Below are 24,622 nucleotides of genomic sequence, written 5' to 3' on the forward strand. Positions count from 1 at the left end.
CTCCCTCTTTCTCTCACATGCACACACACATATACATTTTCCTTCTGTTCATCTGTACACCCCACTGCCCACCCCACCACCACCACCACCAATTGCCTAATTCTCTTGCCTCTACATGCTTTCAGTCTGGAAAAGAAGGAAGGCGTGTCTGGCTGAACAGATGTGGAGATCTCAGCGGCCTGTCTATGGATCATCACACTCCCTCTCTCTCTCTCTGTCTCTCTCTCCCTCTCCCTCTCCCTCTCTCCCTCTCTCTCTGTATTCCTCGCTATCCAACTATCTACCCTGTTTATCCAGTTGAGTGTATGAGGGATATTTTTCACAGATTCAGTGTTTTCTGTTGTCAAAGGATTTAGTCGCAAGAATATATATATATATATATATATATATACATATATATTATATAATTTATTTTTTTTTTTTTTTTTTTTTTTTTTTTTTTTTTCTTTTAAATTTTTTTTTTTTTTTTTTTAACGAATTTTCAAACTGGAGACACAGACAGAGACCGGCTGCTGGGATCAGTTGATCCAGCTTCAGCTGTCCGGTTCAGGTGACTGGGCACCATGTGAGTTGGACATCCTCCTCCTCTCTTCTTTTTTTTATCATCCCTGTCTTTGTCATTGGTTCCTATGACCATGCTTTCTTCACATCATCATCATGATCACTGTTCCTTCTCTTTTAACAACTTTCTGTTGCTTGTTTTCTGCATGAATATGTATTTAAGCTTTCCTTTATACACACTTTTGGGCTTTTTTTGTTAGTAAGTCAACAGTAGAGCAATGACAGGAAATGAGGGGACAGGGCGCCACAGTTGCTTTGTATTTCCTGAACATTTGTTTCATGAGTCTATCTTCATGTTATCGAAGTGCTGGAACTGAGTGATTTGAAATTGACGTTATTCAGATAATCCTCGCAGCGTATTTGCTTTTTGCTTTTCTTAAGTTAAGCTTTTTCTTAGATGCACTTAGAAAAATTAGATATGCCTGCTGTACGTTTTGGGCTTTGCTCTTATTTGCCTGGACATTCACATGGAAAAGGAATACAGGAACATTGAATGGTGACTCCCAATATAAAGGCATCATTTAAGACTTATTAGATACAGTGCTGCATGTTAATGAGATCTGTACATCATTGCTGTCCAGTGAAAACCATGTATTTAACAATTTGGTGATGTTTTATTTTTTTTTTTATTTTTATTTTTTTTTATGTTTCTCATAAATAGAAGGGTTACATGTTCCTTTATGAGCTAAGAAAAGTCTTGTCTACTTCTTCTCCAGCGAAATGAACTATTTAAAACTTTAGACATTTGGAGACATTTTGGAGATGCATGGTTTGTAGCTCAAGTGCACTTTATAGTGTGATTCTTCATCTAATTTAAATGCAGCAGAGATGGGTTTTTTTTTCTGTGTTATTCAACTTAACCATAATTAAAGCACAGTCTCTGCTTGTCTGCTTTTAGTCTTTCGGTTTTCTCCTGCTCCCATATGATGTGATACATTTGGATGTTAGAGTCAGTACCTGGATGAGAAGAAGGAAAAATGAGAGCACACACTTGTCAAGATGTCAAGGGGAAGTCTCAACGTGTTTGAGACTGAATGGTCCTTGGTGATTATCAAGGAGTTAACAGATCAGTTTAGCTGATGTCACATTTACGAAACTTTTCACATTGCACAACTTTCGCACATGTTCCTGGGTTTTTCACTTTTCATACTGCTTCATCCTGAGCAGTTCTTCCAGTCAGCTTATTTTTAAAAGACTCATTATGATTAAATTTATAAAACCTGTTTATATAGAACATAGTAATTAAACACTTTTTCCAAAGATTCACAAAACAAAAAAAGACAAGAAGTTAAAAACACAATTAAAGAGCTGAAGCAATCAAATGATAAATAAATTAATATCCGAGCAAAACAAATACCAGAAAAGACACCACTTTATGTCAGCTTTTCCAATGTGAGAAACCTTGCTCTGTTCTACATCATTTTTTTTTAAAACCATTTTAATCAAGAATATAATATAAAGTGGATTAATAAATAATAAAAATAAATAGGTGTAGCCCTACAAAGTACACAGATTCTGTCCAACATGGGGGCTACAGTGAAATGAGGTAAAACAAACTATAAATATCATATAACACAAACAACCCTTTTATTGATAAAACCATATCATAATACGGGGTAAATACTGAAATTGAATTGGCTCACCCAAAATCATAATGACAATGAAAACAGCTGTGTCTCTGCTACATTTCAGATGTAATTAACTGTTTCCATCCCGGTCTGTGTTGCTGTTCCAGGTGACACCCAGAAGGTGGAGATCCCCAGAGGAGAGATGGAGGCGGTGAAAGGCCAGATGGTGGTGTTACATGCCTGGTACAGCCCCAGCTCAGACATTTCCAGAAACTCTGTGGTTTGGAACTTCATGGGAAATAAGTCCACACAGGTGAGAGGGTCAACACATAAATCTGTTACATAGATAACCCTGCTCTGACCTCTAGTGGAGTAGAGGAAGGAGAGCCTCTTTAAAGGGATTCAAATAAAGTACAGTGTGTTTGCTGATCCACGTGCTGCTGTGTTGCAAGTGTTACATCTACAAACCAAAATATTAGAGCTAGAACATTGAACAGGCAACTATTTTGACAGTTAATTTGTTTTAAGTTGTTTCTCTAGCAATGTGAAGACATCAACGGGGGCTTCAGGGAACTGATCAGCATTTTTCAACGTTTTCTGCCATTTTATAGATGGGTAGATAACTTGATAGTGACAATGCAGATACAAAAAATAGAAAACCGAATGAAAATTACTTCCAGGAAAGTCTTTTTTTATGTTGTAGGCCTTTCTCATTTCTGAGTGTAACGTGAGAGGAAAAGGGTTTTTTTTGTATTGCATGACACTGTTCTATCCTGAGAAACCCATCTAGTGACATGTAAGGTGAAAAAAAGATGATCTGTAGAGATTAGGATTATTGCCAACACCACTGCTGATGTCTGATATACAGCGGAAGGAAGGATGGATGAGTGTTAATGAAAGGATGCCACTAATGACATTTTATCTCCACTTTTTATTGCACCTTCTATATGGGTCACGAACCGCTGGGTAACACTGTGCATATCTGCACATACACTGTGTGTGTGTGTGTGTCAGAGTGTGTGTGTGTGTGTGTGTGTGTCAGAGTGTGTGTGTGTGTGTGTGTGTGTGTGTGTGTGTGTGTCAGAGTGTGTAGGGTCTTTGCATGATTAATATAATCTAAACACTGTCAGTGTCTGATGGCTGTGAGCTTATCTCAAATAGAAAATCAGCCTCAAATTCAACATCCACCATCTGTACATGTCAGAATAATCTTTATGAAAGACACTGATTTCTGTTATATTGTTAATCTGCATATCCTAATTTGCCCGCAAATAAAGTTAGAAATATATATATATTTTTTTGAATGAAGTAATGCCTTCATTTCGAGATTTGTTGTATTTTCTAACAAGGATTTTGCCAGTACAGAAGTATTGACCTTAATTATTACTAATTGGCAGTGCAGTTAACTATACAAGCATAAAGTGTTTTCATGAACATGTTTTCTCTGTGCAGGTGATAAACTTTAGCTCAGGTGAGGTTGGGCACGGCCAGCGTGAATACACCAAAAGAGTGGGCTTCAGCGTGGCCATGCCCTCAGCCAACCTCTCCATCTATATCAACAACACCCAGGAGTCTGACTCTGGACGCTACATCTGCAACGTCATCATCCCTGGAGAGACTGGCCTTACTGGAGAGGTGCACCTTAATGTCAAAGGTAAAGCGCCACAGCGTCAGGGGTATTTCAAAGGTCGGATTTAATCAGAACAGTCTGCAGCTCACACGTTTCCTTGGATTTGGAACATCCAGGCAGAGTAAATGCTGAACATATTTTGAAGGATTTTTGGATTGGACCAGTCAGTTAAAAATCATATATTTATGTAAGTAAGCACTGCACAAATAAAACTCATCTGTTGTTTAGGGATTCACTGGACTCTGAGGTCATTATGTCATCCTCCAGCAGCAGATGGAACTTTTTTGCAATATGGCTACTGGCCTGAGAAATCTCCATGTCGCTGGCAGTGGATTAAAACTAACGTACAAGTTCAATAAGGGGTCATTGATCCTGTATTCTTATCTTACATGTGTTTTAACTTAATAATACTCAGTCTCTGTCTGTCTGTCTCCCCAGTCCCTCCCTCTCCCCCAGTATGCACCATGACAGGAAACCCTGTGATGAAGGGCAACGTGACTCTGAGCTGTAAGTCCAGTCATGGAAAACCAGTCCCTCAGTACAAATGGACCAAGGCTGCACCCATGTCTGAGGTCTTCTTCTCACCAATGCAGAGTGAGTATTCTCTGAGCACATGAGGATGTAACTCTTATACTTGAATGGTCAGTTCATCAAAAAACACATTGTCTTAGTATTTTTTATTAAGAAAATAGCCCCTGCAAAAAAATGATAGTATAACAGTATGTTCTGTGGAGTAAAAGGGAATATGTTTCTCTTAGGAGATATGATTCACATTCATTTCCCAGAAACAGGTATCATACTGTACACAAGAACCAAGGAAGTTGTTTCCACTGGAGATTAGGGAAACGTGCACCCCCGATTTTTCCAGTTTCAATTTTTATTTACTCACTAAAAAAAATTCTCTGCGTCTTGTACTCTGACTGTCCAGGGGTCAGAATCCAGGTAAGAGAAAAGAGGAGTTGATAAAAATGTTGATTGGCTAGCAGCAACTGAGGCACAGCAAGCAGTGGTGTAGAAAGTCGTTTCCATATTTTTTGCCCTGGGTTTTTGCCTCTCAGGTTCCACACAGGTTCCCTTATCTTATAGGTGTAGGTTTTTGGGGTTGTATGCAACCTGAGAGACTGTAGAAATGCTGGGAAAAGTACTTTTACCTCCTCTATATGCTTCTCAGATTCAAAAATAATAATAATAATGGAATCTATATTTTTGTTTGATGTTTTCCCAAAATATATCTTAAATTATAGAAACATGATTTCAAGTAGGGTTAGTGCATTAACAATGAAAAGTTATACGGCATATCTTTTCTTTGTTGTTGTTTTATCTACTGTTATAATGGCACTTTAAGCAATTTCATTTCTAGATTGAAAACAAATTTTGCAGAATTAGTTATTAGTTGTTTTTTTACGTCTTTACTTATTTTGGGTGAGTTATGGTGATTTTACTCCCACCACTCCTGAAACCAGATCACATGCAGGCACCACGTGATATTATTTTACAATATGTAATATATATATATATATATACATGTGTGTGTGTGTATATATATATACTGTATATATATATATATACTGTGTGTATATATATATATATGTATATGTGTGTATATATATTACATATTGCAAGACAATAAGCAATAGTAGTAGAGAAATTATCTTTAAAGCCTGTTTATGTCTAGGTGTAAATGTTGTGCCCCTTGCTGCTGATCCTAACACCTTACATGCAGATGGAGCTGAGCTCATGTCCTGAGGTCACGTACGTCATCATAAGTCCCAGATGCAGCCTTCGGGCTTTACTTTGCTAATAGATGTTCCAAATGCACCTCAGAAGAAGATCCTCCATCAAGCCATAACATGTAGCATGAAATCCTCTTTACAGATTGACGCACACAGCATACTCCTCTCACTGTGCTGCCCCATGCAATAAAGAAAAAGAGTTGTGCATATGCTTCTATTGTTGCATTATTTTATAGATGTTTGTTTCCAGATGATGCTGCAGGGGAAACACCATCTGTTTCTGAACAACAGGACTTAGGCTGATTGATTGAGTATTGACTTAACTGCTTTGATCTCTGGCCTCCATCTCTTTAGAGCAGAAAAGTCCTCAGACTCATAAAATGAAAACTACTCCCTCTGATTGTGCATTGACCTGGGGTTTTGTATGTGTCCGTGCTCTCTTACATGCCATTGACACCCGAATTCAAACCCTGTGCTCATGTTTTTATCTGCCCTGATGTTTGCTTTCTCTGTGACACATGAACTTTACTCTGCCATCAGTGCTTATCTCTTTCAGCAATCTCTCTCTCTTTCTGTTTTCTCCCTCTTCTGATCCTCTCTCGGCACTCCTCATTTCCTGTTGACCTTGGTGCCTAATCTAATAAGCCCCATGTCATTACTTTATCAACCCCTCTAAGAGGCATAAGTTGGATTTGGGACTGAGAGTGCGGCGCATCTCACTCTTCCACCCTCTCCCCATCAGTCTATACCCCTCCTTCCCTACCTCTCATTCATGCTCACCGTTTCTCTCCCATCTTTCTTTCTGCCAAAAAAAAACAAAAACAGAATGGAGAGCCTGCCCCCACCCCATGCTTGTGCTTGGGTTCATGGGTAAGGGTTTTTCACTCATACATTTTCCACTTATTTTCCCAACTCCATCTCACCCTCACCTGCAAACTGTGACCTCCTGAGGAGTCACGGTTTCGGGAGTCAACTTCTCCAACCACTGACATAAGCTGTAGAAAAGTTTTAAAGGCAAAAAAATCTACCCAATTTATACGTATATGATTATAGGATTGTGGCTCAGAAATGATTACAATCTACTGTTAAAAAAAAAGGCAGAGGGGAGCTTAGCATAGGTGTCAAGCCAGAGGATAATCCCATTCAACCTTAAAGATTCACTTTCTCCTTTCACATTCATAGACTAAATCATAAAAAAAAACGAGCATGTTAAACTCTATGACTCTAGGAATAGCAGGTGGTATTTTATCTTTACTATAATGATATGGAGTAATGAACAGCTGTTTTATTTTGTGATGTTTTTCTTGCATATATTAATATTTGTGTGAGAGTGGGGTTGAATTTGTCCTTTAAATCTTTATAACAAGTGTGTTGTGTTAGATTTAGCTGTCGTCCTATTGCATTCATTCATCTTTTTCTATTTGTGCTATGTGTAGCCTCACAGTAAGCCTGTATGTTCTAAGTCTTCAAGGCCCATTTGTGTTTTTCAACCAAAACACATCATCACTATTTATTTATTTCCCAAAGGGCTGAAATGATTAGTTGATTTTTAATTAGAATAAGCGTCTCCTTATGTTTCGGACAAAACGAGTAATTTGAAGGCATCTATTTTGGTGTCAACATTAGTTTACAATCAACAGCATGTAAATGGAGGAAATGAATGAATACCTAAACAGAACAGTGAATGAGTAGACTGACGTGTCCTGTTTCACTTGTTTTCTTTAATACCCAGTTGCATTAACCAGAATGCAGATTTTAGTAGAAATGTAGTTTTTTATTCTTCATTAGTCCTGCAATATGGAAATTAATATTAATGATTAAATTACAGTAACTGGTACAACATGTTCTTGACACAAGAATGTGTGTGGGTTTTTTTTTTTTTTTTTACATTCATTTTGAAGACTGTCATGTGAGGTAGCAGACTATACCATGAGCTCCATATAGAAAAGCTGCTGATTTCCATTAATCATATGTCATGTGTCAGGGCTTTAACAAATGCTGCTCATTGACCTTGCAGTGATGGCAGCGTAATATGAGTAATGCTCCAGTCTTGATATGAAGCAGCACCTACTGTAATGTCAGATCCCCTCCAGCTCTGCCGCCGCTGGAATGTGATCACTGTGCGGGCTTGAACCTGCTCCAAGCTCAGAGTCAGCTGATGTTCTGCTAATCTGTCACAATTGGGTCTGGTTCTTCACAGCTGGTTTTCAAGACCAGGGATTAAATAATCGGAGAGGGACAGGTGCATGTCGCACTTGTCTGCTATGGTTTTATTTGGAAGCTGCTTTCGTTTGATATCAGAGACATGATTTTAATATCTGGTCAAAGGTTAACAATAAAATATTCAAGCTGTTAATAAATACTAGCTACTCTTACTTCTTGTGTGTTCACATGTACTCACATGGACAGATAATTCATGTCAACAGCAGGTTACAAGACAGTTTCTGAATTTTTCGTTCAGTTCCACTTGTTTTAGTTTAATAACTAAAACAGATTTACTGTAGTTTTGTTGTTGTCTGTGGTTTGTGTGCACCTACTTACATTAACCTCGCTCCTGATGGTGCAGCAGCAGATGGTGCACACAAAACAAATCTCAGGCCACCCTTCACTCTCCCAAACTTTGGGATGAAGACAGCTGTGATACAATGATTGTTACGGATTTTCTGGTCTCTTGCATTAATATGTTGCTCGCTGGCGCAATGCGAACCTTGGCTTTTCATCAGGGATGATTTGGATGAGTCCCTCAGTTGCATTACTTTTCTCTCTGTGGGGATTTATGCGGTGCAGAGTGTGACACACCCACCCATCTGAACAACACTTCACGATGTTGATTCCACAAAACAGACACACACCCACACTCATTTCCTTACGTCCCCACGAAAGCAAAAACACATCAGATGAAGACATGCTGCAATGTGACGTCTAAGATTGGATTTGAGAGGATTTGTTGTGATAAGTCCCACATAAAGCTTGTTTATTTTTCTTCAGCCTGTGTTTGCAACAACACAGCATTTTAAAGCCAGATGTGCCAAGAACAGATTGTGTTGAATGGAAATATCCAGTTGTGAAAGACAGGCACACATACACACACACTTACTGCTGTGTCATGAAAATATTAAAACAAAAATTGCTGACCAACAGCAGAATCATCTGCAGAGCTGTCTGCTGTGGCACTGCACCAGTGCCAGGCTATATACAGTAGGCACTGGAAATGGGCCAATAGTGGATTAAATTTTGCATCAAGGGTTAGAATCATTTACTAATGATGCAACACTGCTATGATTTGTTGCACACAATAGTAGTATCGTGATACACAATGCATAATGATATCTGTGTAAACAAAGGAAATCATGCCTCTAAAATTACAAACTAAATTAACTGGAATTGCTTTATTTTATCTGAAAGGTATTTTTATGTACATACAGTCTATTGCAGGATTATCTTATGTACAGTGAATTTGTGTTAGTTATTAGTTCCCTCACGTGTAGTTTTGAGGTTTAGTTCTTTAATGTCAACTTATGTAGTTTCCTTGGCTAGTTCCAAGGAGCCCACTTACACATCCCATAAATATATGATTGTACAGAGTGTGTAACTGTGTGGTTGTCTTGCAGATGAGAGACACGGCACCCTCAGGCTGAGCAACCTCACTAAAAGCATGTCGGGGAAGTACGTCTGCCGAGCCAGCAACACCGCCGGCTCCGACAGCTGCTCCATTAACCTGGAGGTTATCACCTGTGCGTACACGCTCAAAACTCTATTTTTACTCTGCCAACACACGAGTGTATTCAGCAGTGTGTGTTTAGATAACTCAGCCGTGACTCTCATTGAGTGTAAATACTGACTGTGATCTGTTTCCCAGCTTCCAATGCAGGCATGATTGCAGCAGCTACGCTGGGGTCAGTAGTGGGACTTATGGCCATGGTGTTATTCCTCATATTCATCCTGAGAAGGAGACGAGACACTGAGGAGGAGATAGCCAATGAGATCAAGTGAGAGTTTCACTGTGCACTTAGTGACCACTTCATTAGATACACCTGTACAGTTTAATACAATTCAATGCAACAGCTCTGCCATGAAGTCTACCTTTATGAAGTTTATAATATTCAGTTTTTGATGACAGTGTCAGAAATGTGAATCAGTTAGAGGTTTATTATTGAGGTGATAGTTGAAGATGGTCTGTTTCTGGACTATATTATATTGAGAGATGTCTCTAAATTTCTCCTACATGAGGGGAGCAGAATATTAGACACACTTCTGAATATAATGCAATCCATTATAACACCCCCACTAACTACGACCTCATTACAAAAACATGTAACTGAATGAACACCTCTGTGACAGTGTCATATTGTAGAAATCCTAAAAATGTATGGCAGAACAGTTTTATTGGATTGCATTAGACTGGACAGGTGTATCTAGTGGCCAGTGTGTGTGTGTGTGTGTGTGTGTGTGTGTGTGTGTGTGTGTGTGTGTGTGTGTGTGTGTAATCAGGCTTTGCAGTTATTACCTGCATCCAGACCATGACAGCTATTACAAGTTATTTATATAAGCAGTGGTGAAAAGAACAAAGTCAGTTCACTCAAGTATGGATTCAAGTGCAGTTTTGAGATTCTTTTACCTAAGCCTGCATTTGATAATTAGAATATTATTTTATAAAGAGAAATGCAATGCACCCAATGCTGAACAATTTCTGAATTCAAATGTACTTGATATTTGTAATCCCCTACATTTCAGAAGGAAATACTTTTAATTTGTACACAACTGTACTGATTCTCAGTAACTTTAGATTCTGATTTTACATAACAAACATATGATAGTAGTAAAATAAAATTTTGTGTTATAGTTTAAATGAACCCACAATTTACAATGCTTGTGCAAGTTGCTCCACCATGACCAGATAAAACATTCAAATTGGGATTACGTGGTCATTCTTCAGTGACAGTAATATTTCCATAATATAGGTGTATAATATTATTACACCCTGAAACATTCTTCTAATTAGTACTTTTACTTTTAATAAATATTTTATAAGTATTTATAAGTAGATTGTTTTTACATTGTGGTATCACCACTTGTTTAAACTATCTGAATACTTTGTTTGTTTTATTGGCTTTGTTTGCGCTTTACTGTGAAACTCAATATGAGTAAAAAACACTGAAGCTGAATGTGTGTCAAATTTGTTGCCCAACTTAAGAGCAAAATGTGTATTTTCACTTTATGGAAGCAAGAAAAGATTTCACTGAGCTGCTTTTTGTGTCATTCTTCATTTTAGTCACTTGAATAAATGATGAGCTTTTGCTTTCTCTGCTCCTCTCTCTCTCTGCCACAGGGAGGATGCTCAGGCACCAAAGCGAGTGTCATGGGCAAAGAGTAATACCGGCTCCGACATCGTGTCCAAGAACGGCACGCTGTCCTCCATAGCCACCAGTCCTCGACCGCGAGACCCACATCAGCCCAACTTCCACTACCCCTACTCCCCCACCTCAGCCTCAGACACAGGCTCAGTGATTAACGCCTACCAGCTGCGTCCTGGAGAAGCCAACACCTTACAGGGACTTCCTGGTTACAACATTGGAGGCACTCCATCACGTAAACACAAGCGGCCTCCCAATGCAAACGGGGCCCCTCCGCAGGTCTTCAGGAGTCCTGTAGTCGCCATCCCCAAAAGGACTGAGGGGGCGCAGCCTCAGGTGCCACCACCACTCACTGTGTCCCCACAAATCAGCTCCTCCACTCTGACACGCATGGGAGCTGTTGCTGTCATGGTGCCTGCTCAAAGCCAAGCTGGCTCGCTGGTGTAGCCGGCAAAAGCATCTCTGATGGGGAAATAAGAGGATGGCGGTTGTGGCTGGAGAGAAAGTATGCCTTGAAATGGAAAGCACTTTCTCCATGAAGACCTGAGAGGTTGTGAAAGGCGAAACTGTCTCACAGGTGGTTTGTGCATCATTTGCACAACCTCTCCCTTCAGTTTGTTAATAAAGTGAGTGCATCGTTGTTCATTTCAGTTTGTTTTCGTATGTTGCATTCTGGCTCACTATGGACAAATATATTTTTATTTACTCCCTTAGAGATCTTTAAAATGGTCTCCAATAGCATTAAATTGCCAATTATTTCAAGAATTGTGTTAATTTAACGAAATTTGTCAGGATATCGTAAACCATAATGAGTAGTTGAGTTCACATAGAGTTTTGCAGTTCTTGCAAAATATAATGTTTTGGCTACATTTGTATAATGTATGAAAAGACTAAATATGACTTTTTTTTTACAATTTCATTTCTATTACATTGTACCTGGCCATGTATTGATCACTTTGAGTTACTTTTCTCAGGCTAACTGCACTAGTTCAAAGCAAAAACCCAGCAAAACCACAATTCAGGTATTACAAATGGTTCTCTTTTTCGAATTTCTTGCTTTCTTAGACCCACATTTACCTGTTTTCACTGAAGGGTTGTTTATTTAGCCTACTGTAACAATGTCAATATGATTTCATGACTGATGTCTACTGAGAGAACATACTGTCTGAGTTTTTTGCCTGTTATGGTAGATGGAATGTAACCAAAATAGTGAGTATAGCAATGTTGAAGTTGATGAGTTCTGACTATTTTGTTCCAAGGTGCTTGGTTTAACTCGATATAATTGCTGTAAACATATGAGGTCATTAGTTGAGACGCACGGTTAAAAATATTTGACCAGTCTTCCTGCTGATGCTCATTTGTATGGGGCCATTATTGTAGCAAAACTACTTACAAATGTGCGTAGAGAGTTGTGTAACTGTGTCTTAATGCGGGATCAGATTTGTTAATGTAAATTTGTAAAAAAAAAAAAAAAAAAAAAAAACCCCAAATCTGTATTCAGATTTGCAAGGGTATTGAGAATTGTAAATATGTAGACAAATTTGTAAATGTGTACATAGATATTAATGGCTTAAGTCTAAGTATTTTTGCTCCAACACCAGGAAATACAGACAAATCATCAGTTAGAACTCATGTGGACCTCTCAGTTGTCTTTTCACACGTGACTTTTGCTACACTTCTGCTGTGGCAGATCTGCAAATGTGTGGAGAGATCCAACCTAGCAACCCACCATGACATCACCCATTGGGTTTGTGAGCTGCCATTTCGAAGCCTCGAGTTTAAATGACTGTATATATTTGAATTTTATTGTAAATCATTGCCTTTACTATAATGTTCATCAGCATTAAAAAAACAAAACAAACAATAAACATTAAAGAAATTGAACTGAACTAAAAATGTTTACAAATGTTCTTGTTTATTCAGCCATATCCAGCTTCCAAAGGCAATGACTTACAATAAAAGCCAAATGTTTGAGCTCTCAAATGTTTTTTTATTTCATAATTCTATCTACTTCAGAGGCCGAGAAATAACGGTTTTAGTGATCGTCAACTTTTTCAGAAAACCCCTCAGGTTTCAGGAGGTTGTTTTCAGACAATGCTCAGGTTTTAGTCGGCTTGTTTAGAGGGCACCTTAGGCCTTAATGGGTTAATTGAACAAACTTCCACCTGACATGTTCTTTTCTACATTGTGTATTGTAGCCTATATAAGAACACACTTGATCATTTTGTTAATGAACAGCTGACAGAAGGTCCTCATAGTGAACAGCAGTCACCAAAGAAGTCAGTGTAACGGCATCAACAACAGTTACTCATTTCATTTCTAAGTAACATATTGGAAACATTACCTGTTTTGCGTTTTCCATGTCTACTTAAAAAAAAGGCTGTAGTCACTTCACATTTAGATGAATGATTTTTTTTCCTCCAGTTTATTTGTGCCGCAGATTAAATGTTATATTTAATCATAGTTTCAGTAACTGCTTTGATCATATTCTGGGTGTTTAATCTTCCAATCTACGTTGCAGTAAATTAGTCTAACAACGTGTGCGTTTGTTTTAGCTCCAACTTAAGGATCAATGTCAGTGATTTGTATAAATAATGGTGTATCCCATTCGCTTATTAAGCATCCTCATTTCCTCTCGTCTTGTTTCTCCCTCACACGAGATGCGAGCTGCAGAGGCGAGGAAGGGACGGGAGGGGTGAAGAGACTGAAAACAAGTAAATGGGTTTAACCTAACTAACCCTAACCCAAATTCTTTCAGCAACTGATTTTTACTGAAATTATGGTATTGACTTAATTGTTAAACAAATATTTTTAAGTCCCACGAATGTTTGGATGTTATTCATATAAACAGTGTAAAATAATGTAGTTACATGTAGTAAAAATTGTAGTATAGATCTTACATAGTGACGCTCCAACATGGAACGCGATGCTTCACACAGGACATTTTGCTTTAGTCTTTGAGGGGTGATGATCAGTGCACGAACAGGACATCTCATTTCCTGAAAAACTTAATCTGAAAGTCTTAATTTTAATTAAAGTACAAAAGTATTTTAAGTAATAAGCATTTACAAATCTTAATACACTTACAAATCTGATTACACACACATGGCTTGAGATACAGTTACACAATTCTCCACTCACGTTTGTAAATAGTTTTGCAACAATAATTGCCCCATACATTTGTTTTCTTGTAATTATCCTGAACCCTGGAGATAACGTGGCAGTGAGTTACTGATGTATACAAGTTACCTGTAGCACTTTTACAGCGGTTCTGATTGTTGACAGTTTTTTCAATAAATGTTCTGGAGGTGTTTGGTTTGAGCATAACTCAATTAAAAATCACTTACTTATAAACACACTCATAACAGAATTCATACAAAATGACAGAAAATTCAAGATGTCAATGAAAAAGCTGATTCCTTTTTTTGAAAGTTGAGATCATTTTATTTGGAGTGTGACCTGCAAATTGCAAAGTGACATGTGAATTCACAACCCATATAATGCTATCTGTGGTAGTACACACAGGATGTTTTTCTGCAGCCAGTTTACATACTACAGAATACACAATGGGGTAAAATACAGTAACAACACAGTAACCAAGAACATAAATAGGATGTAAAAAGCCACTTTTGGGAGAGAGATACTGAGACTGCATGTGATATACAGTAGATGTGATTTCAAACAACCATATAATTGTAATGGCACTTAAGTTAGTTTTTAATCATTTTACACAACTGGAAAAAGAATTCAAACTTCTTTTCACAAACTCGGCAAAACTGTTATAAAGAGCAGCTTTTTATACAGTAACTAGATTAAACCTCTATATTCACACTAGCAGCATAACCGGAAACAAAGGAAAACGTTATGATTTTCACCACTGCTGGATGTTGGTGTTCAATAAATGCTATGTGTAACTAAAATCAAAAGTTTTTTTTCCCCCATGTACAGTGGCCATAATATGTAATCTCAGGCTCAGCTTCACATTGTCAGACATTGTCAATGTTCATCAGTTGCATTCTGTACATAAATAAAATGTGCTTTGTCTACTGTACTCACATTTAGCTGTGCCTTGACCTGTATGGTAATGTTAGCATGCTAGCGTAAAATGCTAATGTTCTGCATTTTTACATGATATCATAGGTTTGATCTTAAAGTACAGCTGGAAATTAATCCGTTACTTTGAAAAAAAAAAAGTGTTGGACATGTGGAAATTTTGACCCATGAAAAGTCAATTGGATTGATCCTCTATGAACCATGAATCTATTGATATTTTATTGGCAGTTGTTACTGAGATATTTCACTCTGGATCAGAGTTAGATGTCAGACTCATGAATCAACATTGTCATCCTTACTGCCCTGCCACCAGTGTAGCTGAAAATGAAACAAAAAACCAAATATTATACCAGAAAATCCTCTGTTTGGTTTACCCCAAATTCTCCAATGATTTTAGCCACCTTTGAAAAAACTACAATGCAGAGGGAAATCCAGGAAGCCAGTCACACAGTAACAAACCAGAGATGAAGACCATAATAATATGATCACTACTGAAGTCACTTAAAGGTCCAGAGGAGGAGTTTTATCACGACTCTGTCAGTAGATTTCGGGAAATGATCATCCTCATCACCTCGTTTGTTCCTTTAGGAGAAATAAAAAAAAAAGAAAAAGGGAGTCACTCAAACTGTGATCATTAGAAAAATCATTGTCTGGATTTTTAAATGTAAGGAAATCAAATTCTGAACATCAAAACCAAAAAAATAGAGGCTCATTGTGATAAAAGCTCACCCTCTAAGATCTGATGTACTCTGATGTCACGGACAAACTGCTGCACTGCGTAGTCTTTGAGGTAACCGTACCCACCGTGCATCTGAAGAGCCTGGTTGCAGATCTGTTCACGGAGCATGGATACATGTCATACAGAAAAAGTATCTAGTATATCAAACGTTCTTCAGTGTCAATTAATGCTACTATTACCAAACAGTAATACTCACATTAAAACACTCATCTGTTGCAAAGAGCTTGGCCATGGAGCAGAGAGAAACAGCATCAGAGCGGTTCTCCTGCAACGCCGTCGCAGCTTCACGCACCAGAAGGCGAGACGCAACCAACTTGGTGGCCATTTCTGCCAGTTTGAACTGGAGAAACTACAAACAACACAAAGACAGAAGGAAAGATGACATAAGGAATCACCGACAGGACCTGAGGGTAAATAGCCTACTTTGAATTTTGGATCTCTGGATCTGCGTGTCAATAGACTGTAAGAATGTGAGCTACTTACTTGGTTGTTGGAAAGTGTCTCTCCAAATTGTTTCCGTACCAACAGGTGATCCCTCGCTAGCTGTACACAGGCATGTGCTGCCCCAAGAGAACAGGAAGCTGTTGGCAGAGCATTCATATGAAAACTTCTGACTGAGATGCTGCTTGTGGTTGACAATGAGCAGAGGATCACCAGGATGTATTTTTCTAACTTTTTCTGAACACTGTGACCACAAGTGACAATGATGTTATAATGGTAAATATATAAGAGTAGTCCAGTAGTGGAGTTTAACAGTAACACTACTAGAGAAGTGTCATACAGTCAGCAAACTGATTCTAATGTCAGTTACACAGCAGTACTATATATATATATATATATATAAAGTTTTCTACCATCAGCTATAAGCTCCTGGTTACACCAGACTAAGCACTAAAGAGGTTTGCTTCATTTTAATTCAATTTTTCATTTACAAAGGTAGGAATGTTTTATTTCCTCTTCAAAAATGTACATAGTCATATTTATATTTTAATGTCTGCTACCAAATCCAGTCTTCATGTTTTCATCACCTCCGCTCTTTTTAAGAATATGCACAGATTTTATACACAAACAACAGGTTCATTCACCGCTGCTGGCTTGCTACTGTTTTACACTAAAATTTATTTAAATGTCTATAAAATCTACATTTGGATGTAATTATTTACATCAGCTCTATAGCTATGGGGATAACTGACAAAGTTTGGATAGCAGAGAGTGCTGTTTAAGAGAGGGCTGACTGCTTGGATAGTGTTTTCCTCCTCACCAATATTAATCCTGCCTCCATTCAGGCCTTTCATGGCGATGCCGAAGCCTTGTCCTTCCTCACCGAGCCGGTTACTCACTGGAACCTCACAATCCTCAAATATCACCGCCCTGGTCGGCTGAGAGTTCCAGCCCACCTGAAGAACAGATTGCATAACAGCTGAGTGACTATGACTTAATTCTGCCATCTAGTGGTTACCTGTAAACACATAAAGAGCAAAATACAAGCACGTACATACAAGCCAAAAAACGCATATTCTCTTAAGAATGTTGTGAATCTGTCAACTCTGACCTTCTTCTCTTTTTTGCCGAAACTGAGGCCTGGAGTTCCCTTCTCCACCACCAAACACGAGATGCCTTTAGGCCCTTTACCTCCTGTTCTGCACATCACAACATAGACGTCTGTGTCTCCTCCTCCACTGATGAAGGCCTGAAAAGTCACCATCAAGAGATGAAGACATGTTTCTGTGTTTTCCAGTGGTTGGTCAAATAGACATCAAGCAACATCTGAGCTTCAGCAATGCTTGAAGATTGTACCTTAGAGCCATTCAAGATGTAGTGGTCACCTTTCCGCTGTGCAGAGGTCAGAAGTGAAGCAGCATCACTGCCGCTGCCTAAAATCAAAGATCAGAGAACCACCTTTGAATATTAGTACACTGACACAACAGGATTTTTGGTGATATTTTTTGGTGTGGATTCTTGTATTAAATTGACCTGGTTCTGTGAGACAATAGGATGCAAACTTTTCCATCGAACACAAATCAGGACAGAACTTCTCCCTCTGCTCATTATTGCCGAAAGTGTCGATCATCCAGCCACACATGCTGCAAAGAAAAGGAGCACACCGCAAATTGTCAGGCAAAGCAAATATCTGTCATAGCTATCACTGTAGTGCAAATGTTGTTATTTGGGACATTTCATGACTTTCATGAAACCTCAAGCCAGTTTTCATCTAAGAGTGCCAAACTCTCAACATGTAGACATCCAAATAATTGAACTTTTCTTCAAATTTTAATTGCAGGTGCATGTCATTGTCGCCGGATGAGGGATTCATACTTGTGGATACTGATGTAGGCTGTGGTGCTGACACATCCTGTGGACAGAGCCTCAAAGATGACCGATGTGTCCAGCCTAGAAAGACCTGATCCTCCAAAATCGGGCTGAACATAGATCCCTCCAAACCCCAGCTGGGCTGCTTTCCGCATTGTCTCGACTGGAAAGATTTCCTGGAAAAATTAAATTATTTTAGTTATTATAGCCCAACCAATGCTGGATTTATGAGGTAGATGTTGATAACTGATATATGATGACAACATATCAATCAATAGTGATTTTTCTTTAACATAACATAAACGACATTGATATGGTTTCCTTAAATCTGCTTTGTGAGCAGGACATTTTACCCTTTTCAGTGCTCTCTGCTGGACAGGAGACATTTTCTACAGGTACTTATGTCCAGCTGCTTACTATGTTTCAAAAGATGATTGTACTTATAGAAGCATAATCTAGCCAAACAACAGTCTCTCTAACCAAGTGAGTAATTAACAAAATTATACTTTATGAACCCCTAACTCTGTTGCCTTTTCACATCTCCTCAGTAAACTGCTGCAAAATACCTTCTGGTCCCATTCTGCCATGTGTGGAGCCATTTCATTGGCTGCAAAGTCAAAGGCCACTTTCTGGAACTCCTTCTGTTCATCTGTGAGTCCATGAGCAGCTGTCAAAGAGCAGAGAACACTAAGTACATACAGAGGCAGGAAAATGCAATTGTGCTGGTGCTCTGAAATCCAGTCTCAGGAATGCAAACATGATGGTAAATGGAACTGCAGTTGTCAGATTGCTTTTAAATATTTTTGGATGGCAGTAGTCTCCTTGTTGCAGATGCAGGTGTGATTGATACATTATGCCTTTGAAATTATTTTGGATTCTGGAGGACACACTCTTATACAACTACTACTCCTGTCTACTACTACAGCTGTCTTTCTTTCAGCTTCTTGCTCGTGAGAGAGGAGATCAGCCATAGCTGCTGCAGCTAACTGCAGGCCATTCTGGTGAGTCAGACTCAGTCTCAATCAATCTGTTCTCTAGTACCCAGTACTTACAGTATAGTCCATGTTTGTCCTGCCAACGAGATTACTGTAATCTTTCTGAAAACCACTGTATCTGTTTGTTTGTTGTCACTCATGCACATGAGCGTCTAAGCCTATGTGCCTATCTCCCCCCTCTTTCTTCCACCTGACCTCTCTTTTTCAGTCAGGCTTGCTGTGCCATCCTGGAACCGCTCTCTTTTCCTTATTCCAGATGTTTTAGAGGTGGAGCCAACTGAAAGTTTAACTCTTCATATATGTTCCATCTATAATTTCCTCATCCTGATGGTCCATATACTAAACTTGCCATGTTGGTCTAGTCTGTACACCCCCCTGGAAGAGGGATTCCCCCCCTTTTTCCCTGGAAGAGGGTTTTTTAGGGAAGCTTTTTTCCTATCCAAATCGGGGGTCTAGGGATAGAGGGGTAGAGGATAAAGCCACTGAAGTTAAATTTGTGATATTGAGCTGTCTAACTTGACTTGACGTTACTACAAAAGTAGAAAACTGTGAGAAAAGCTTCCAGAATCAGAAGAAAAAAAAAACACACTAAAGTATTAAATGATAAAAATTCCGGTTTGGTAAGAGTCCTTCACACTACCAGCCTGAGAAGAGGGGCGGTGTTAAGAGGGGTGTATAGCTCCCTCTGCCTCATGACTGGAGGACAAGGAGGACCAAAACTAACCAATAGCAGCTAGGTAAATTTAATATTAAAGAAATTAATGTGTGTGTTTACTAATTCTTGTTTCATTAACGCTCAAATATTGATGAGTCCTGGAGAGCTCTAAACGTTATGTTACATTTGTTCGTTATGTTCACCCGCTGCCGCTCACATTTTATTTCATTACAACACACAGCTGTTGTCATGTAAACTAACTAACAGTTCGCATTTTTCTGGAACTTACGGTCGACACATGAAGCTATCCCTCTTCTCTGTGAGCTTCTGTTCAATAATACACGCTGGTTCCTGCAGATGCTGGAGCCCAGTCTGGCGACTCTTGCTAGAGGTCCGACAGCCGCCATGTTTACCTCCACAGTGTTATGTCACTGCGCTGCCGCTGCTGCTGCTGGGAAATGTGGTTTTATCAGCAAAGAGTATTAATATGTGGACAACTGGTAAAGTTAAGGGAAACTTACTGACAGTGACAATACTGATCGACAATTTTCCCGTTTTTTCATTAACTGTTGTAGTTATTGCCGTGAACGGATGATAAACATCCTAGTTAACATTGATACTGTTAAAAACACACTTTCAGTCGCATGGAACTTTTAAATAAACTTAAAAGGCGATTTCACATGTTTGTTGTCTACATAGACAACAAAAGACCAGGTCTATCTTAACTGTCGAATCGGACACGAACTTCAGCGTCGTTATGATAACGACATCAAACCACATTTTAGATTAAAATGCGTGTTGACGTCCACCGCCCGTCGAACCGAGAATACCATCGCCAACGGGAGTTGCTGGTGTGTAAACCAAGCGCACCGTTGAGGTCACGTGTTGTAAATTTTAATTCGGCGCGTTTTGATGGCTGACTATTCACCTGAATCCCTGCTCAGCTAAAGGTAAGTTTTGTCAGTGCTTGGAGGGATTATCTACAGCTACTTTACAACGTGTATTACTATCACGTTTATGTTACGTCACGTGTCGCTTGTGTTGAGCTGTTAAAGCTCTAGCTAATCTCTGCCATGTCTTGTGATGCAAACCAAAAAACTGGGAGAATAAAATTTAAGTGCAGCATATATTTCCATGTCGAAGGATGTCCTTCACAGTTTTCAATACACACACGTTAAATGAGAGCTTCCCTATGTAAGCCCAGCATCCATGTTAAATGATGTTTGAGCTGTCACTGGGCCCCACAGTGGGTATCAGGCTGTGCAATCAGAAGTGTGCTGGGCCCCTACAGTTGACACTGTGCTCTAGCCAACAGTGCTGCTTTTAGCTCCTAAACTTATCCAAGCAAAGAGTAAATAATCAGCAGCTTCATCCTGCCTTACACCTTATCTACACTGTATCTGCCTAGGCTAAGGTGCTGTGGCTTGATAGACGTGAGCCATGGGCCGCTCAGTAGTGCAGCTGTTGTCCCTTCTTGTGTAGCTCCACTAGTTGTACCATTAGTTACCAGTTATATTCTGTCAAGGAACTGGCACTCTCTGACCTGGTGCAGATAAGTGTCATTTAAAGACTTGGTTAATTTCCAACTGTATTTTTATGCTATTCTTTTTAAACTGTTTATAATTTCAGACCTCATGTATGTACATTGTATCATTGTAAAGATAATACTCCTAGTCCTATCACAGTTAGGACACAACTAAATAAATGTTTGTTTGTTTTTTAGTAATATATTTAAATCAGTAAGACAGTCATAACGTTGGCTACATCTCTCCTTCAACATGTCTATAATGTGTGTGCCCAATTTTAGGTTGGACAGAAATGAATTATGACTGAGCACAGTACTGAGCATCACTAGCATGGCGACCCACTAGTGATGCTCAGTACTGTGCTCATTACAAAAAGCTCCTCAGAAGTTACCTCACACTGAAAATGTACCCAAACGTTATGTGGACCATGAAAAATGTTATATTACTTATATTATTGTTTTACACACTAGTTTCATCATAGTATCATTGAGTCATGTCTCATGGGTGACATGGCTCTGACATTAATAGCTCTCTCTCTCTCTATCTGCCTGTCTGTACATATACGTGTGTGTGTGTGTGTGTGTATAGATAAATGCTGATTTGTTTTGCTGAAATAATTTGTCAGTCATTTGAATTAATCTGGACTGGCTGTGTTAGGTTACCACACAAGAGGAAACTATGGATTTCAACTAAAACACTAACGCTGTCACATCTCTCTTTATAGTCTTTGAGAGATGCCACCAGAGAGAAAGGCCAGAGTGGGTAAAAGAAGAAGAGCAAGTTCAGGTAAGCAAATTAAATCACAGATTAAAACTAATTCACTGATACATGTAAGTTATTGTCTAACGAGTGATGATTCTTGGCTCAACAACACAGACAAAGGTGACAAAGATGAAACGGCATCTTCTGCAAAAGAAAGAGTTGGTGGAAAGAGGAAAGCTGCAGCTTCTGCTGAGACTGGAGCAAATAAGGAGAGCTCAGAGTCGCCTGGTTCTCCACAGCAATGTCGCTGGCTGATGAAGTCTGAGCCCGAGAGCCGCTTTGAGAATGGGGTCGATATGAAGGTATGTAGCAGTGACAGCCTCATCAGCACAGTCTGTTGTTGTTGTAAACTGCACGTGGGCTGCACTCGTCTGATGCTTGTGGTTCATTCGGCAGTTTGGGATCGAGGATCTGAAGGCTTTGCCTAATCAGACCGACTGCTGGGATGGGGTCCGCAATTATCAGGTAGAGCCACAAAAACACTGACTGCTGTAATGAAAAGATGTTTACTGGAAATAAGGGACCAGCACAAATCCAGTCTGAAAAGGCTTTTCGTCATCTTATTCTCCCAAGCCTTGGGCATATTCTTTTCTCGAGAAAAGAATGAGTACAATTTTTTCTCTTTCCTCTGTGGGAATGTCCCTCGAAATTTTCTATCATCTGCAGGCGCGCAATTTTATGAGGCAGATGAAAGAAGGGCAGTTGGCTTTCTTTTACCACAGCAACTGCAAGGAACCGGGGATAGCAGGAATCATGAAAGTAAGTGACTTTCTCTCCACTGCTGGGAATATTTTAATGATTATAACAAAGCTACAGACAGGCATGATATTCAGCTGTACTTCCTTTTCCAGATTGTGAAGGAAGCTTATGTGGACCACACTCAGTTTGACAAGAAAGATGTCCATTATGATGCAACCAGCAAAGCAGACAACCCAAAGTGGAGCATGGTAACAGAAAAAAGCTAATGCAATTACATGAATATGTCCATCAAGTACAGTTACTGGCAATAAACAAGCATTAAGGTTGAACTTGTCTCCTTCTCTTTCAGGTAGATGTCCAGTATCAAAGAATGTTGAAGCGTTTTGTTCCTCTGGCTGAGCTTAAAAAGTATCACCTGCAGCATCGGGCCAAGGGAGGGCCTCTGAAGGACATGGCACTTTTTACAAGGGCCAGGCTCTCTGTGCAAGCCCTCACCACTGGTATGTAAAGAAACACACTGTCCAATCCTATTATTATTATTATTATTATTATTATTATTATTATTATTATTATTATTATTATTATTATTTTACTTTATTACAGTCATGGACTAGTTCTGAACACTCCATCTGTTTTTCTCTCTGCAGAGGAGTTTGACTTTGTTTTGAGTTTGGAGGACAAAGAGCCACTGTGAGCATGTGAAGTCATGAAACTGCCACCAATAGTATACCATCAGCCCAGTGTTTATGCAAAGTGTAATCAATATAACATACTGTAGTGTTTTTTTCTTGTTCATAAATATTATTAAATGTGGTTTTGTCAAATTGTGACTCCCATACAGTTGCATTTTATTCTTGCGGTAGGTAAATGTAAGTAAAGTTTTACCATAAAATTTTGACATTGCATTGGTTACAAAATGGCAGCAATATGTAATGTTGATTAAGGTTGCCCTTTGCCCTCACAATATCCTTGGCCCGTGTTTATTGCCGTTATTCAGCTTATATCTTGTGTATGAGCAGCACAAGAGACTATTCTTCACAGTGCCCTCGCCAGTTTAACACTGACTTCACCAGATAAAAATGATTTCACATTCTGCAACCCATAGTTTTCTATCATCAGGATGTCCAGTGATGTTCACACGAGTGGGATAATAAAAGGTGTTTGACGTCATACAGAACTCTTAAATTTGTTCAGCACTGCGTATGGAAGTATTAGTATCTGTTAATAAAGGGAAATCATGTGATCACACTATCCACAGTATAAGATGTCCTTTTAAAATAGCCTCATATTCTTTGGCCATTATGGGCAGTAAGGATTAGCATTAGCAACTGATAGTCTGTCAAAACATGACTGTTTAATCAGGGGTTTCCAACCTTGTTTTCATGCTGACTGTTTTTATACAGATACAGACTTGACTTGACTTTAATCAAAACTGGGGATATTATTCTTGGCGTGGCAGGAAGATGTGATCCGGTTATGTGTAGTAAAGACTGTAATAGCCAACTGAATTATATGATTATTATTCAGCTTTTCTTTCCTTTTGCAAATCGAAATTTCCCTGAAATCTGGTACTGGGCTTGGAGGTTGGGAACTTCTGGTCTAGACCATTAATGATGTCATCTTCAGATCCAAATGGTTTTTAAAAGGTCAGACATAAATTCCGGTTTTGTGACATTTGTAATTACATTTTTGTTGTTATAAGTGTAAGAGGTTTTCATCAAAACTGTTCACTGTTCTATTGAACAGTGTTTGGTCCGTCCTTGTACTTTAGATTGCTGCTTGCATGGGGAATGCTGTTTTGAGATGGACTGGCTGCATGTTGTCATTTTCATTTCTGTATTCCCTATTAAAATATAATTTAAAAAAAATCACAAATTCCTAAAAGACCAAGCTGTCATCTTCAAACAATCCAAAACCAAAAGATATTTGACTTGAAATTAGGAAATTAAAAAAACGATATCAGTCAGAGCAATTGATTTGATTTTTTTTTTGCTCATAAAAATTGTAATGATTGTTTATAAAAAATAGCTTCAGATA

At 38.8% G+C, this 24,622-nt stretch overlaps 3 protein-coding genes across 4 annotated transcripts in view; 2 read left to right on the plus strand and 1 right to left on the minus strand.

Moving 5' to 3' along the window:
• LOC111239344 (endothelial cell-selective adhesion molecule-like) overlaps positions 1-11,293 on the plus strand; it is a 52,723-nt gene extending 41,430 nt beyond the window's left edge. The window contains exons 2-8 of the mRNA XM_022769207.1: positions 2,297-2,442; positions 3,582-3,783; positions 4,198-4,353; positions 6,318-6,362; positions 9,104-9,226; positions 9,352-9,481; positions 10,822-11,293. Coding sequence (XP_022624928.1) covers positions 2,297-2,442; positions 3,582-3,783; positions 4,198-4,353; positions 6,318-6,362; positions 9,104-9,226; positions 9,352-9,481; positions 10,822-11,293 — 1,274 coding nt within the window. The remainder of the gene's footprint in view (positions 1-2,296; positions 2,443-3,581; positions 3,784-4,197; positions 4,354-6,317; positions 6,363-9,103; positions 9,227-9,351; positions 9,482-10,821) is intronic.
• Positions 11,294-14,272: 2,979 nt separating this feature from the next.
• On the minus strand, positions 14,273-20,011 carry acad8 (acyl-CoA dehydrogenase family member 8). The gene is made up of 11 exons (XM_022769209.1): positions 19,888-20,011; positions 18,515-18,615; positions 17,955-18,124; positions 17,613-17,722; positions 17,436-17,512; positions 17,191-17,328; positions 16,900-17,035; positions 16,122-16,219; positions 15,835-15,987; positions 15,629-15,731; positions 14,273-15,481 (listed from the first exon to the last, which is right to left on the minus strand). The coding sequence occupies exons 1-11, from the start codon at positions 20,003-20,005 to the stop codon at positions 15,426-15,428; spliced, it is 1,260 nt and encodes a 419-aa protein (XP_022624930.1). The 5' UTR covers positions 20,006-20,011; the 3' UTR covers positions 14,273-15,425.
• Positions 20,012-20,452: 441 nt separating this feature from the next.
• Positions 20,453-23,708, plus strand: thyn1 (thymocyte nuclear protein 1). Of its 2 annotated transcripts, XM_022769210.1 has the most exons (8): positions 20,453-20,548; positions 21,849-21,910; positions 22,001-22,188; positions 22,283-22,351; positions 22,553-22,645; positions 22,738-22,833; positions 22,935-23,085; positions 23,233-23,694. In XM_022769210.1, the coding sequence occupies exons 2-8, from the start codon at positions 21,859-21,861 to the stop codon at positions 23,277-23,279; spliced, it is 696 nt and encodes a 231-aa protein (XP_022624931.1). In that variant the 5' UTR covers positions 20,453-20,548; positions 21,849-21,858; the 3' UTR covers positions 23,280-23,694. The 2 variants fall into 2 exon arrangements, with proteins under 2 accessions (XP_022624931.1, XP_022624933.1); XM_022769212.1 differs by lacking the exon at positions 22,283-22,351 and having other exon boundaries at positions 23,233-23,708.
• The last annotated feature ends 914 nt before the right edge of the window (positions 23,709-24,622 follow it).

Source organism: Seriola dumerili, unplaced genomic scaffold (assembly GCF_002260705.1).
Source record: "Seriola dumerili isolate Sdu_G_001 unplaced genomic scaffold, Sdu_1.0 BDQW01002293.1, whole genome shotgun sequence".
NCBI lineage: Eukaryota > Metazoa > Chordata > Actinopteri > Carangiformes > Carangidae > Seriola > Seriola dumerili.

What these genes read in the sequence shown, in the direction of transcription:
- thyn1 (XM_022769210.1), top strand. Translation starts at nt 21,859, where the DNA reads ATGCCACCAGAGAGAAAGGCCAGAGTGGGTAAAAGAAGAAGAGCAAGT. An exon ending in GGATAGCAGGAATCATGAAA is followed by an intron (nt 22,646 to 22,737) that starts GTAAGTGACTTT and finishes TTCCTTTTCCAG; the next exon opens with ATTGTGAAGGAAGCTTATGT. An exon ending in ACAACCCAAAGTGGAGCATG is followed by an intron (nt 22,834 to 22,934) that starts GTAACAGAAAAA and finishes CTTCTCTTTCAG; the next exon opens with GTAGATGTCCAGTATCAAAG.
- acad8 (XM_022769209.1), bottom strand. Translation starts at nt 20,005, where the DNA reads ATGGCGGCTGTCGGACCTCTAGCAAGAGTCGCCAGACTGGGCTCCAGC. An exon ending in TCGGCAAAAAAGAGAAGAAG is followed by an intron (nt 17,036 to 17,190) that starts GTCAGAGTTGAC and finishes TCTGTTCTTCAG; the next exon opens with GTGGGCTGGAACTCTCAGCC. An exon ending in AGACACTTTCCAACAACCAA is followed by an intron (nt 15,988 to 16,121) that starts GTAAGTAGCTCA and finishes TGTTGTTTGTAG; the next exon opens with TTTCTCCAGTTCAAACTGGC.